The sequence below is a fragment of the Rousettus aegyptiacus genome, unplaced genomic scaffold (assembly GCF_014176215.1).
Source record: "Rousettus aegyptiacus isolate mRouAeg1 unplaced genomic scaffold, mRouAeg1.p scaffold_m13_p_13, whole genome shotgun sequence".
NCBI classification, from domain to species: Eukaryota; Metazoa; Chordata; class Mammalia; order Chiroptera; family Pteropodidae; genus Rousettus; species Rousettus aegyptiacus.
This window is the reverse complement of record NW_023416288.1, coordinates 23,697,991-23,711,666: the sequence shown is the minus strand read 5'-3', so window position 1 is coordinate 23,711,666 and position 13,676 is coordinate 23,697,991. Positions and strand designations below refer to the sequence as shown.

Below are 13,676 nucleotides of genomic sequence, written 5' to 3'. Positions count from 1 at the left end.
AAAGTGAGACCAGAATTAGAGGAAACACCTTTTAAATGGGAGCTATATATAGGCGTATGATATTTAGCTTTAAATCCTATTAAGTACATTGTAATAGGAAGAGCAAATTTAAAAATTAGTAATCTTAATTCATTCCAGTTTAGCATAAATGTAATTGCTACTTGAAACTGTTCACAAAAACAGATTAAAATAAATTAAGAATTAAAAGAGAAAATCTTAAGAATTAAAATGAAAAGAAACCACATATTATACATGCAAAACAATCAGGAACTATAAAATGAGAATATATATAAGAAATGCTATACTTACCCAGATCACATGTAATTATTATCTACAAATATATTTCATCTTATTTAAAAGCCCAATCTATATTTTTTTATAGAATTAAGGAGAAAACAAAACTTTTCAGATTAAAAGAAAAAATTTCTACCATAAACTATTCCTTATAAACCTACATCCCAATTAGTAAAAATAAAAAGTAGATACCTCACAATTAACTCCTATATTTTTGTAGGCTGTGATCTATAAAATATGTAACTGAAATGGAAATTTGAAAAATATTATGGGCTAAATACACAATTAAAAGTGTGGGAGGTTTATGCTATAAATTATACAATGAAAAACCTAAATGTTTTTCATTTCCAAATTTCTTTCCCTTCTTTATTCCTATATTATAAAATCATAGAATGTAAATATTAAAGGGATCTTCAAATCAATCTAATACATTACTCATTTTATGAATGAAATAACTGCTTCCCAGAAAAGTTATCTGCATTCCTCATGGTGACACAGCCTCTCGCTGGCAGAGCCTTACTTAAAATTCCAGCCTCTCAATTTCAGCCCTATGCCCTCCCCACCATTATTCTTGGTTAGTTATTAATTTTTCAAAATATTAAATGTACCACTATTGCCCAAAGAGGGGGGGGAGGGAGGGAGAGAGAGAGAGAGAGAGAGATTGTCCCTTAATAAGCAAGAAAATTATCACCACACCACAGTTTTTCTAATTAACAACCTATCCATATACGTCAACAAAATTGAGAGGAAAATTAAAATTATACTAGTAACACATACCACACCTACAGAATGAGTGAATAGGTTAAAGGAGGGAAAAAAATGAGCGTTGATAGATTCTTCTCTCTATCCTTAATCACAAAATAGAAATGTGAAACATTTCTGTTCAAATATCAGTGTTAACTAAAATACACACACACACACACACACACTATCTGAAAAAGACCACCCTAAGGTTATGTAATTCTAAGGTTATATACTTGTGAGATTCAACTCAATTACATGTATGCTGAAGAAAAAATTGACTTGACACAAAACTTCTCAACTAAGAAACAAATTGACACTTTTTTTAGAAAAATTCTAAAATGACAATGTTATTCTTTTCTAAGCTAAATTTCAAAAGACTGCAATTCTTTATTATTTTGTACTGTTCTACTCATTTATGCCTCTCCTCTTAAAAAAAAAAAGAAAAAAAAACTGTCAGATCACAGGTAATCTGGAGGCTGACTATAAGTGAGTTATAATCTCCAAATTTAATTCACAAAATGTAAATATACTGTGCTTATGACCTCACTTTTTTTTTTTTGCACAGCTGATGGCTAACACAAATACTCACCTCTCTAAAGTTTCACATCATTCTGCCTGTATATTCAGAAATTTCTTCAATCTACAATTACAGCAATGATGTGTGTTGTTCTTCAAGCAAGACATAGGGACTACAAAAGCATTTAGTAAATAGATGATCACAATTTAAATTACTAATGACCAAAAAAGTAAAAAATATAGATAGATGGCATCACAGATTTTCACAAACAGCAACTTCAATTAATATATTTGTATATTAAATGTATATATTATATGTGAATTAAATATGCATATATACCATTTTAATATGTATATATAACATAGATGATATAAACATAATATATTCATATACCCTTTAAACATTAACATCTCTTAAAATTAACTGAAAAAGTAATCTTATTCCTCAAAAAGGGCAAAGTTATTTCCTTAAAAACAAATATCCCAGACATAACATCTACAAAAGTCACATCTATTATGAGTGCTATGCTCCTCATTCAATATTAAATATAAAGAATAATTTGATAACATCTAAAGTTAAAAAGGAAAAGTAGTTCATTTTAATAAATCCTTTTAATATCCAAGAAAATCAAATAGCATGGAGAGAATAAAGATTATAGCAGTGAAGTCTCAATACTATATAGCATGTAGTCTTGAAAACCCCATAAAAGTGAAAAAAAAAAAAAAACCCATCAGCTATGATCTTGAAACAGATGTCATTATTTAGCCTATAACAAATACATTTGCTAAAGGCAAGCTAGGGAGCTAAAATGTAAATTATGCTGACACCGTACAGTAGTAAGAGCATAAGATCTGAAGCTAGACTGCCTAAATTTAGGTACCAATCACTTAAGCTCTCTATGCCTTAGTTTCCTCAATTCAATGGAGATAATAATACTGCTTAGCTCATAGGGCAGTTGTAAGGATTAAATGATTTAATATGAATATGAGGTGTCTGGTATATAGTAAGCCTACATAAGTGTTGTATTACAGCTGCTGTTTGCATGTATGAGCATTTACATTTCCCTAACTACAGTGCCAAGCCCTTTAATTATATTTATCTCATTTAATCCTCCAACAAAGTATGGCGTAGGTACTATTGATTATTGCTATTTTACAGATAAGAAAACTAAGCCACAGGGGACATAAAGGCAGAGTTTACAAATAACAGAAACAGGTTTCAAACCTAAATGAGGAGGTATAAATCTTCACTTAGAATCATTCATTATACATGTCTCCAAAAATCTAAAATTTAATAAAAATTTAGGCTTTTCGCCTTCAGTTAGCAGGGCTTTTTTTTTTTTTTTTAAATATCCAATGTTAAAAATATCGAGTTGACTAAGAAATAAAATGGGATGTTTTTTACATTTCAAGACTGAGTTCAGTTAGTTTAATTAGAAGCTCCTTTTTAAAGAAAAAAAATATCCAATGACACTTGCTAAAAATGGTAAGGCAGCATTTATTCAGGACGATCATGATAGCTAAAGGGACTGCTGCAGTGGGAGTTTTACAGCAGAGGAGAGACGCTAGGCTCAACTTTGAGTACAGCTTTGGCAAGTGGGAATTTATAGCCAAAGAGCAGGCTGGGGGGGATCAGTGGACAGAAAATTACTTAGAGGAAACATCAGGGGTAAGGGAGTTCTGAGTAAACCGATCTAACAATTCTTGCTGAAGAAAGGCCAGGGTGATCAGACATCGCGTGGGGAAAGGTAGTGGATGAGGAACCTAATCAAATATCCAGGGTGTTGAGATATCAAGGGTCAGGGGTTCTGGTTAAACTGATGTAGCAGGGTTCATGCGAAAACTGGCTTTTACAGATGAATGAGCCTAGAAGGTTCAGGAACCTGGCTAAAGCTTGTTCAAGCAAAGCATCTCTGTTGCCTTTAATGCATTAAAACATTTTTTGAAAACAATCTAATTTATATATAACCAGAAACATATACAATAATAATATTAAGATGAAAAACAAAAGTGGGTCAGGAAAGGAATAGACTATGAGGAGCCAGTGACAACAGCCTGGGGCTGAGGGCAGGAGCAAGGACTGACAATAAACAGGCACAGCACTTTTTGAGGGGATGGAAATACTCTAAAATTGGATGGCTGAACAACTCTAAAAATGTATTAAAAATCATTCTGTTCTACACATACTTTTTGAAGTTTTATGGTATGAAAATTAGATCTCAATAGAATTATTTTTTTAAAAGAGATATTTGCTATTTATCAAAGGAAGTAGGTGTTTTGATATTACTTAGTTCCCACTTTTCTTTAGCTAAATGACAGGGCAACAAGAAAACTGCTTCCACTATGAGACTGAATCAAAAGAATAATAATAATCATAATTTTCTACATAAAGTAGCCTAGAAAGAGATTCTACTGAGTATGTTTGCAGAAAAGCCTGTGATGAAATGTTAACAAATGGGCAGAATGGATTTGGGAACTTGGAATATCACATAATCTTTGAATATTAGACCTAGTGTGCAGGACATCAAAGATGATATAGACTAAGGTATTCTCCTCAAATAAGAAAACTGAGATCTACAGAGATTAAGGGACTTGCCAAATGAAAAGTTTTGACTAGCTGAGATCTCCAAACTCTCAATGAAGAAATCCTCAATCAAAAGCCATTACTTACCTACTCTTTTTTGTTTGCCTGATTGCAACATGTATATACTATTTTTAGTTCGTTTTTAAAATTAAAAATGTTTAAATTTTAAAAAATAAAACAAATCAATCAGGAACTATTTAAAGAAATGTCCTTGCCCTCAGATTATAAACGGTTGTATAAAGCTGCAAATGTGTACGGACCTAGCAATGCATTAGTAAGTAATTTGTTTTGAATTTACTGCCTGTGTCATATTGTATTAGTCTATGAGAACCATCATGAATAATAAATGGACCAAATATCTGCCTGTACTTAGTGGAAAAAGTAAAGACAGTTTACAGACGATTTCTAAGCAAGTGAATGACAGCATGATGCAGGACTTTATATAGGTCACAAAGGCCATCAAAGCAAGAAAAACATCATCATGGGTTATATCAGTCAGGAAGAATAGACAAAAAAAGTAATATTAACCTAATCTTAGAAATAGAGAATATGATCCAAATATTATAATAGAAAGTCATAAATAAATATTGTAGTCCATTCAAAGGATAAGCACAAAGAAAGATGAGTGACAACTGAGATGAAATGAATAATTTCTTGAAAAAACACACCTTACCCAAACTAACACAAGACAAAAAAAAAAAAAAATTCATAGCTCTATATCTATTTTAAAAATTGAATTATTACCCTTCCACCAAAGAAAACTCTGGTCCACACAGGTTCATTGGGGAATTCAATCAAAATTGGACAGAGAAATAATATTAATCTTAAACAAAAGCTTTTTAAAAAAATAAATAAAAAAGAGAGGAACACTGTCTAAGGCCTTTTCAGAAGGCCAGTAAAACCTAATAACAAAACCTGATACTTTATATAAAAAAAAATTAACAGAACAATACTTTCATGAATAGAGACACAAAACCCTTATCAAAATACTAGCAAATGAATTCGAAAAATACATAAGAGAAACAAACCCTCAGGACCAGGAGGGGTTTATTCCAGGGTTGCAAGGTCGGTGCCATTCTGAAGCCTCCTTATATAGAAAGGAGGAGCTAGACTAAGACACTGTTCCCACACTTCCACCAAAATCTCCAGGTTGAGGGGTCTTAAAGACACTTATTCACTGACAGTCCTTTTTCCCTTTCCTAGCCCTCCAGATCCTCACCCCGGCCCCTGGGTGCATAAAATAGCTAGAGACTGGTTCAGGGCTCAGTCAACAGAGACATTAATGCCCCACCCTCTTCCAATGACTGCAGTGATTCATTTGACTCTTACCCAGTAATATTTGGTGGAGAAAAATTGAACATTTGGGAAGCCAGCAACATTCCTGTTCGGCCTCTTGCTTATGCTACTACAATAAATAAGTTTGACTCTAACTTTCTAGTTGGTTTGTAGCTCCCAAACACTTGAATAAACAATTAAAAATTATATTAAATGTTTTTCCTATACAATAGCATCAAAAAAACATTAAATACTTTGGAATACATTTAATAATATATATGTAAAGCTTCTACAGTAAAAACTACTAAAAGATTGATGAGCAAAAAATAAAAAAATATATGAATAAATGTAGAGACAAACCAAATTTGTGGATTAGAAGACAATGTTAACATTAATTCTTCCCAAATTTATCCACATATTCAACACAAAGCTTATCAGTAGGCTTTTTTTTTTTTTTTTTGGTCTTTTGTAGGAAATTATGGTTAAATACATCTAACATAAAACTTATCATTTTAACCATTTTAAGTGTGCAGTTTGGAGACATTTAGTACATTCACACTGTTGTGCAGTAATCACTATCCACCTCCGGAATGTTTTCATTTTTTCCCCAGTGGAGAATCTGCATCTGTTCAACACAAACTACCCTGTCATCTTGCCCCTGGCAACCACCATTCTATTTTCTGTCTCTATGAATTTGACCATTCTAATTCCCCCATATTAGGTAGAACCATACAGTTTTGTCCTTTTCTGACTGGTTTATTTCACTCAGCATAAGTCTTCAAGGTTCAGCCATGTCATAGCATGTGTCAGAATTTCCTTCCTTTTTAAGGCTATACATATATATCACATTTTGTGTATCTATTCATCCATCAATGAATGGCTGCTTCCACCTTTTGGCTGGAAGTGGAATTGCTGGATCATATGATAATTGACTTTAATTTTTTGAGGAATCACTATACTGTTTTCCATAGTGGATACACCATTTTACATTCCTACTGACAGTGCACAAAGTTCCAGTTCATCCGCATCCTCACCAATATTTGATATTTTCTTAGTTTTTGTTCTTGTTTTTCAATTTTTTTTTTCTAATAGCCACTCTAATTGGTTTGAAATAGTATTTCATTGTGGTTTTGAATTTTTCTGATTAGTGATGAACATCTTTTCATGGGCTTACTGACAGTTTGTATCTTCTTTGGAGAAATGCTTATTCAAGTCATTTACTCATTTTTAATCAGGTTTTTTTTTTTATTGTTGATGAGTTGTAGTTCTTCATATACTCTGAATAACCCCTTATCACAGATACGATTTGTAAATATTTTCTATTTTACAGGTTACTTTTTCACTCTGCTGATAGTGTCCTTTGTTACACAAAACTTTTTAATTTTGAATGAAATAAATTTATCTATTTTTGTTGTTTCTGCCTGTGCTTTTTGGTGTTATATCTAGGCTTTCTCTCTCTCTCTTTTTTAAAATAAAAATAAACTGTTTCTGACACTTATGCAAATGCAAAGGATCTGGAATAACAAAAGAGATTACTATATATAAGGCTTCAACAGTCAAAGCAATTGGTACTGGCACAGAATAAATATGTAGCTTAATGGGATAGAATACAAAGTCTAGAAATAGATCCACATTCAAAAAGTCAATTGATTTTTCACAGGGCCACTAAAGCAGCTTAATGTGGTAAGGCAAGCATTTCAACCAATGGTTCTGAAAAACTAGAAACCCACATGGGATAATCAAACTTCCTTAACTCTACCTGACACAGTAAACAAAAATTAATATCAGATGGGTCCCTTATCCCAATTTAAGTTAAAACTACAAAGCTTCTATAAGAAAACGATATAATCTCTGTGACCTGGACCTAGAAAAATAATTCTCAGATGGAAAACAGGAGCAATTATCATAAAAGAAAATGTTGCTAAATTGGACTTCTACAAAATTAGTATCTTCTACTCTTTAAATGATACCATTAAGAAAAACAAATATAAAACTGAAAAACAAAGCCTGGATATATCTGTAAAAAGACTCACATCTAGAATATAGTAAAGATTCCTACAATTCAATACTAAATATAAAACCTGAATTTTTTTAAAAAATAAGCAAAACAATTAGTTCACAAAGAAAGAAGACAGGTAGCCAGTGAATGCATGAAAATATGCTGGACGTCATTATACATCAGGGTAATGCAAATTAGAACCACAGTGGGATTCCCTCAATGCCCATTAAAATGCCATGTATGTGAAATTCTGTAAGAGGCACAACGAATATAGTGAAAAATATAAAAGTATAGTTGCCTTCGAGAAGAAGGACTGACTGGGAAAGGGCACAGCTTTCTGGGGGTGATGAAAATGTTCTGTACCTTAATAGAAATGGGGGTTATGTGAGTCCATGTTTTTATTAAAATTCATGAATTTGTTTACTTAACATTTATACATATCATTGTATGTAACTTTTACCACACACACACAAACTCTTGAATTTAGGTAGATTTATTTTTGCAGTGGTTTGGGTTGGCAAACCTGAAACTACTTCCTGTATATTCTGAGCTTGAACAAATAGGTAAATATATTGTCCGGAAAACCTAAATGTTAGAGAATTACTGAACAAAACAATTTATAAATAAATTTTAATAAACTAAAATAGTATTTCCTGAAATTGTTTAAGTTTGTTTCATCATTTCATCATTACTTTCGAAATTTATGTTAGGGAAGTTAGTTGAATTGTTACTCTATGTAGTTCACAAAGTCTGAATTTAAAAACATTGAAACAAAGCACATATGATTTAGTTTCTATTTAGTTACAATCATTTTTTTACTTGACTTTTAATTTTTCGCTGTTTACATTCAAATTACTAAGATTGTATTACATCAAAATATTTTTAAAAACATATCAGCAAGGATGATATATTATTGAACTTTTTAAATCATTTTAGAATTGGCTTTTTCCTCTACTTTTCTTTATAAAAAAGGGAAAAAATATATTTGTTAATCGATACCCAGGCTGATTTCCTTACACATTAAATATTGGCATTCTTATATAGTTTTATTTCTGGTTAAGGTGATTCAATTAAGTAGCTTTTTAAGAGTTAATACGATTAAAATGACCAGTGTTTCAAAAATAAAAAAGTTTCAAAACTAAAGGAGACCTTATAAGGTAATTACTCTTAAAAATATCAAAAAATAATCTGCTAAACAAAATGTAAATTTATGAATTTTTTCAAAAGATATAAGTACGTTAAATATTCCAAATGTGGCAGAAATATTTGTTCCTATTTTATTGAATTTTAATTTTACTTGAGTTTAAATGATATTGTTTGGTAGTCATAACAAAATTTCCTTGAAAAGCAGCTGTCTCTATAACAGTTATTTAAAATATAAAGTAAATGTATGAATATAGAATAAAAAACCTAAGGAAAAGGTTCAAAGAGGTCACAATTATATTGTTCAAATTTTCAAATAACTTCTAATGCTTCATCGATTTGGGTTTAGAATTCCAGACTTTTCTTCCTTTTTGATGTGAACTCTATTAAAAGAGTTAAGCAGCATATTTCTTCAGGCTAAGTACAGAAAGTCCACATGTCTTCTGAAACAATTGATATGCTATTTTATCTTTGCCTTTTATATTAAATCTAACATAAAAATTAAGAAGATTTAATATCCTGCCAACGATTCCTTAATGTTACTTCCTATGAAGTATGTGAGCCACTAATGAGTTATTTGTTCAGTGACTTGAAGCAACAACATGGAACCATATATAAGTAAAAGAGACCATGCCTTTAATATGGTTATACTTTCAAGAGAGAAAAGTCAAGTTAAACATATACCAAATATAACAGCAGTTGAACTTAAAAGAATTATATCATAAAGGCTATCAGAGTGACAATGAGGGGATACACTTTTCTACATATAGTGGAAAGAAAATTAGAAATCCAAGCTTTGGAAACAATCCTTTAGAATATAGTTATTACACTATATTAATCACTGACTTAGGAATACAAGACAAAAACAAAACTGAAAAAAAAAAAAAAAAAAAAACCCTGAAAACTATCCTTGAAATTGCTGGTAGACATAAAGAATAGAAATAGAAGTTTATCCAGAAATCCCTTTGTGCAGAAAATGTCTGTTTTTAATACATTAAAACTTATTAGAAGGCATGAATCGTTTTAAAACATATTTGTTTGTTTTACTTTACAAGTATCCAAATAATACACATATTTGTACCATCACTTTATAATCATGATATTCCTATATTAATATAAAAATTTAATTAAAAGTAATTATTATGCGATAAACTGCACAAGAAACAATAAACTAGCAAGTATATAATTAAAATGAAAAACTCATTCTATTTGTTTTGAGAAATCTATCAAATGCAGTCTTAACTGTCCTTAAAAGAGATAAAATTAGGTTTCATTTTATTAAGTAATTTAAAACCATTTTAAGTGATCTGATAATCTAAGAATATACAACTAATTACAACTAATCTTAGTCTAACTCTTCTAATCTATCAAATCTCTGGGAGAAAATACCCCTTTAAAATGATCCGGAAAATCTAGAAGCCTCCATACATGTTAGAACAGAAAAATTAATTAAAAATCTGAATAATTGAAGATACTAATATTTGAAATAAAAATTTGATAAATATGAATTCTTGCTGGTGCTTCTAAAAACTGATACAATCAAATTTAGTTTTGGGGGGAACCACTCATAATCCAGATGTTTAAAATGTGAAATAAATAAAAAAGCTAAAACATGTTAATAGATCAGACATCCAGTTCTTGTAACCAAAACGGTTCGATACCTGTAGTATTTGCCATATACTCAAATAAAGAAAAGAACATAGCAAGCATTTTATAGTTTGGATTTAGCTACAAAACTGAAATAGCTTTACAGGTCACTTCTTATCCTCAATGCTTCTGAGTAATGGCTACGATAGAAAATAAAATTAGCGATGCTAAGGATCCTAGTTTTAGAACTCTTTTCTCTCTCCTATCCCCCCATTAAGTAAGAAAATGTGTCACACTGAGATTACATAGTTAAGATAAAATTTGAGGTCTAAAACTTTGAAGTCTAAAACTTTGGTCTTATTCGTAATTTGATAGCCTGATAAAGACTTACAGAAAATAAGGCCCACCTATCCCTAAAAATCTTTCTTTTGAAAAATCAAGTCTGTTCAAGGAGAGGAAGCACTTCATTTCTATTTTACATCGCTGCATCAATTAACTCACCTGAAATCTATGGTTCCTATTTCCTTACTTAATACGCAGAAAAAAATCATCTACTATTCCTTAGTAACATAAAAGCAATCCTCTTTTACTGAGCTTGTTAAGCATCTTCATCAAATGCTTATATTTAGTGACCAATTTGTTATAGACATAAATTATATTAAAAGCAAAAATTAATCAATCATTACTTATGTGGCATAATCATTCATTAGCAACCATGTATTGAGTAGTATTATGTACCAGAACTGTGGAAATAAGAACAAATAAGATATCACTAAGTGGGTCCATAAAAACTCCCAATAAAGAAAATCCATTACAAAAAGATAAATACCTTAAAAAACCTTACAATTTCAAGATAGATTTAATTTGGTCTTTAGCATTTAATTGCACTATATAACATAAAGAAATATATTTTTAAGTGGAAACTTCCCAGGTAATTTTTAATTAAATTTAAAAAGAAGATGGCAAAAAAGGAAGCACTATTTTTATAAAGTCTTTAAGATACTGTAAACCATCTTTCTCTTTAAGAACTTGATAACTTTCTTATTTCCCATGTCTAATGGAAATAGTTCAGTTTAATCATTTTAGAGAACAAGTTTCAACAAATTCAAATTCTAGAAATAATTATATACAAAAATAGGACATGTACATTCTCTGCAAGGTAAAAAAAAATAAACATTTATTATTAATGAAACATATTTACCACTGGAACCCTTATTTCAGAGCTCACATATGTGTCCTTTGTATTAATAAGTAATATCACTTCCTTACTATTTTATACAGAAAGAATTTACTATCACCCAACAATTATTCACAAAATTCCTAATGGAACACAGTATGATTTCGATCATGTACAATAAAGAGAATAACTGAGACACAGAAATACTAAATTATTTGCCAAAGACCTGAGAAAAACTTGAGGCAAAACAGAAAACAACAGTTGGAACCTATTATAATTAACTGATAAATTGAACACAATTTCCCAATGATATTAAAAAATTATACATGTAAATTCACATAAACATATATGCAAATAACAAAGAAATAATTTTTTATATAGCCTGAATTACATAGAGAAGTGTGGTTTCGAAATCACAGCTGCTAAACAGCAGGTTCTAGTGAGTCATGTACATTTGTTCAGAGAAACTTGAGAAAATGTATATTCAATAAAAGATTATTAATTAAATTATGGCCAAGAAATTTAATCTTATAAGAGAACCTAATAGACAAATATAATGAGTAAACTGTACCTCTGACCAAGCAGTGAAATATATCTTTAGAAAAAATAAAGTCCAATTTAAAATGTCTTAAAATCAAAGTTACAAAAGAATTGCATGTGTACATAATATTGAAGATGCAACTTAATCATAAAAGTGTGGACTTTTTAAGAGATTTGCAAATAATGATGGTGCCAATTACAAAATAAAAGAGATGTTAAGGGAAATGGCAGATATTAGCTTATAAGATTACCTTTTTAAACATATTAAATTCTACATAAAATTCTTTAACCCAAGAGCAATAGTGCTTAAACTGAATGTATTTTTTTACAAAACAATCACATTATAACTATAAAACATTTTATGGCATTGTTTTATATCCAGCTTATTTTGTCCTCAAATACATTAATATATAGTATTTATAAAACATTTAAGTCCCTCTTCATTACCTCTTTAAAACCTTGGCTGAAAATTTGGGATGTTATCTTCTTAATAAGGCAAAACCAAGGAAGACTTTGTATATCCACCATTTCTAAAGTGACAAAAATATCTTTACCTTCCAGAAGTCTTTCACAAAATTCCAGACACTGGCATGTTATAATAATGCAATTAAGAATGAAAATTTTGTAGCAGAAACTAATAAGTGGGAGGAAAGACTAATATTCAAAAATCTTATCAACAATTAAAGATAGTACCTAATATTTTAAGATAATTAAATTATGATATGTTGAAGATGCTCTTATTATAAAGTGGTTTTTAAAATAATGTATTTTTTTCCTGGGTTTTTTCAAATATATAACCATATAAATAAAAATCTAGTGAAAATGTATAGTTCTAATAGCAAAAAGGCCTGAATCACTCTACTATATTAAACAATAATAAATAAAAGGGCAGATATTCCCATAGGTTCAAATAATTAAAAAGAGGATAACCAGCTAAGTTTTAACTTTTGTTTCAAATTGATCATGCCCAACATTGCCACCATCGACCCCAAGGAAATTTCCTCTAGAAGAAATTTTTGTCCACTATATTAGATCATTTTTATGTTTTATTTACCTTTTATTAATTTTTGTTCTTTTGTTGTTTTATGCACTCCATTATGTTATGCTTGGGATTTTTTTAAAAAAATAAATCAGAAAATTATATTGTGGTCAGAAATATTCATGTGTATCTCTTGATATTGGAACTACTTTATCCTAAATTTAAGTGAGTTTAACCTCTACGTGTGCTCTTATGGTATTCCGAAAACACTGGCCAAATGTTATAGCCTGTTATAACCTTTCTTAACTTTGTTGAAGCACTTCATATTTCTTCACTGGAATTTTAATTTTCTCATCTTTTTCAATGATAGTATAAAAAGCTCACAAAACTTAAAACTGCATGCCTTTATTTGAGGAATTAAAACAAATAGAGATTATATTTCAATGACAAATGATATTTTGGAAGCAAATATTTTAAATACTATAACAGTACTAATATATATTTTATTGATTTCTTGTTTTTGAAACATTTAATTTCCATGCCCTCAGTTAATTTAATAGGGGTTTATCAAAAGAAAAATTTTGAGAGACATCAGAAAGGGTTCCCTAACATACTAAAAGATTGTGTCACTATCCTTTGAAAGAATGATACCTCTTTTAAATATGGTCTCCTTTGTTCACCCACCCACTCCTCCATCTCACCCAGATGGGCTTTGAGCAATTTCTTCATCTCAGCAAAAGAGGCAAATGGCTAAAATTGGCAGTGTCTGGACCATCAGGAATAGCCACTGTGCAACGTCAGCTGAGATTCCTGATTAGCATTATGTCTGCTAAAAAAA

General features: G+C 30.2%; 1 protein-coding gene across 12 annotated transcripts in view; it reads right to left on the bottom strand.

The window, feature by feature from the left end:
* PHF14 (PHD finger protein 14) overlaps positions 1–13,676 on the bottom strand; it is a 170,614-nt gene that overhangs the window by 85,706 nt on the left and 71,232 nt on the right. For 2 of the 12 annotated variants that reach the window (XR_001598942.2, XR_004953898.1), the window contains exon 17: positions 13,540–13,667. The exons of 8 other annotated variants lie outside the window; for them this stretch is intronic. Coding sequence is in view for 2 of the 4 variants with exons in the window: in XM_016160741.2 (XP_016016227.1) it covers positions 13,613–13,667 (55 nt within the window). In the remaining 2 variants the exon portion in view is untranslated. Of the gene's footprint in view, positions 1–12,982; positions 13,668–13,676 lie in introns of those variants that run through there. 2 more of the 12 variants (XM_016160741.2, XM_016160742.2) reach the window with 2 other exon arrangements.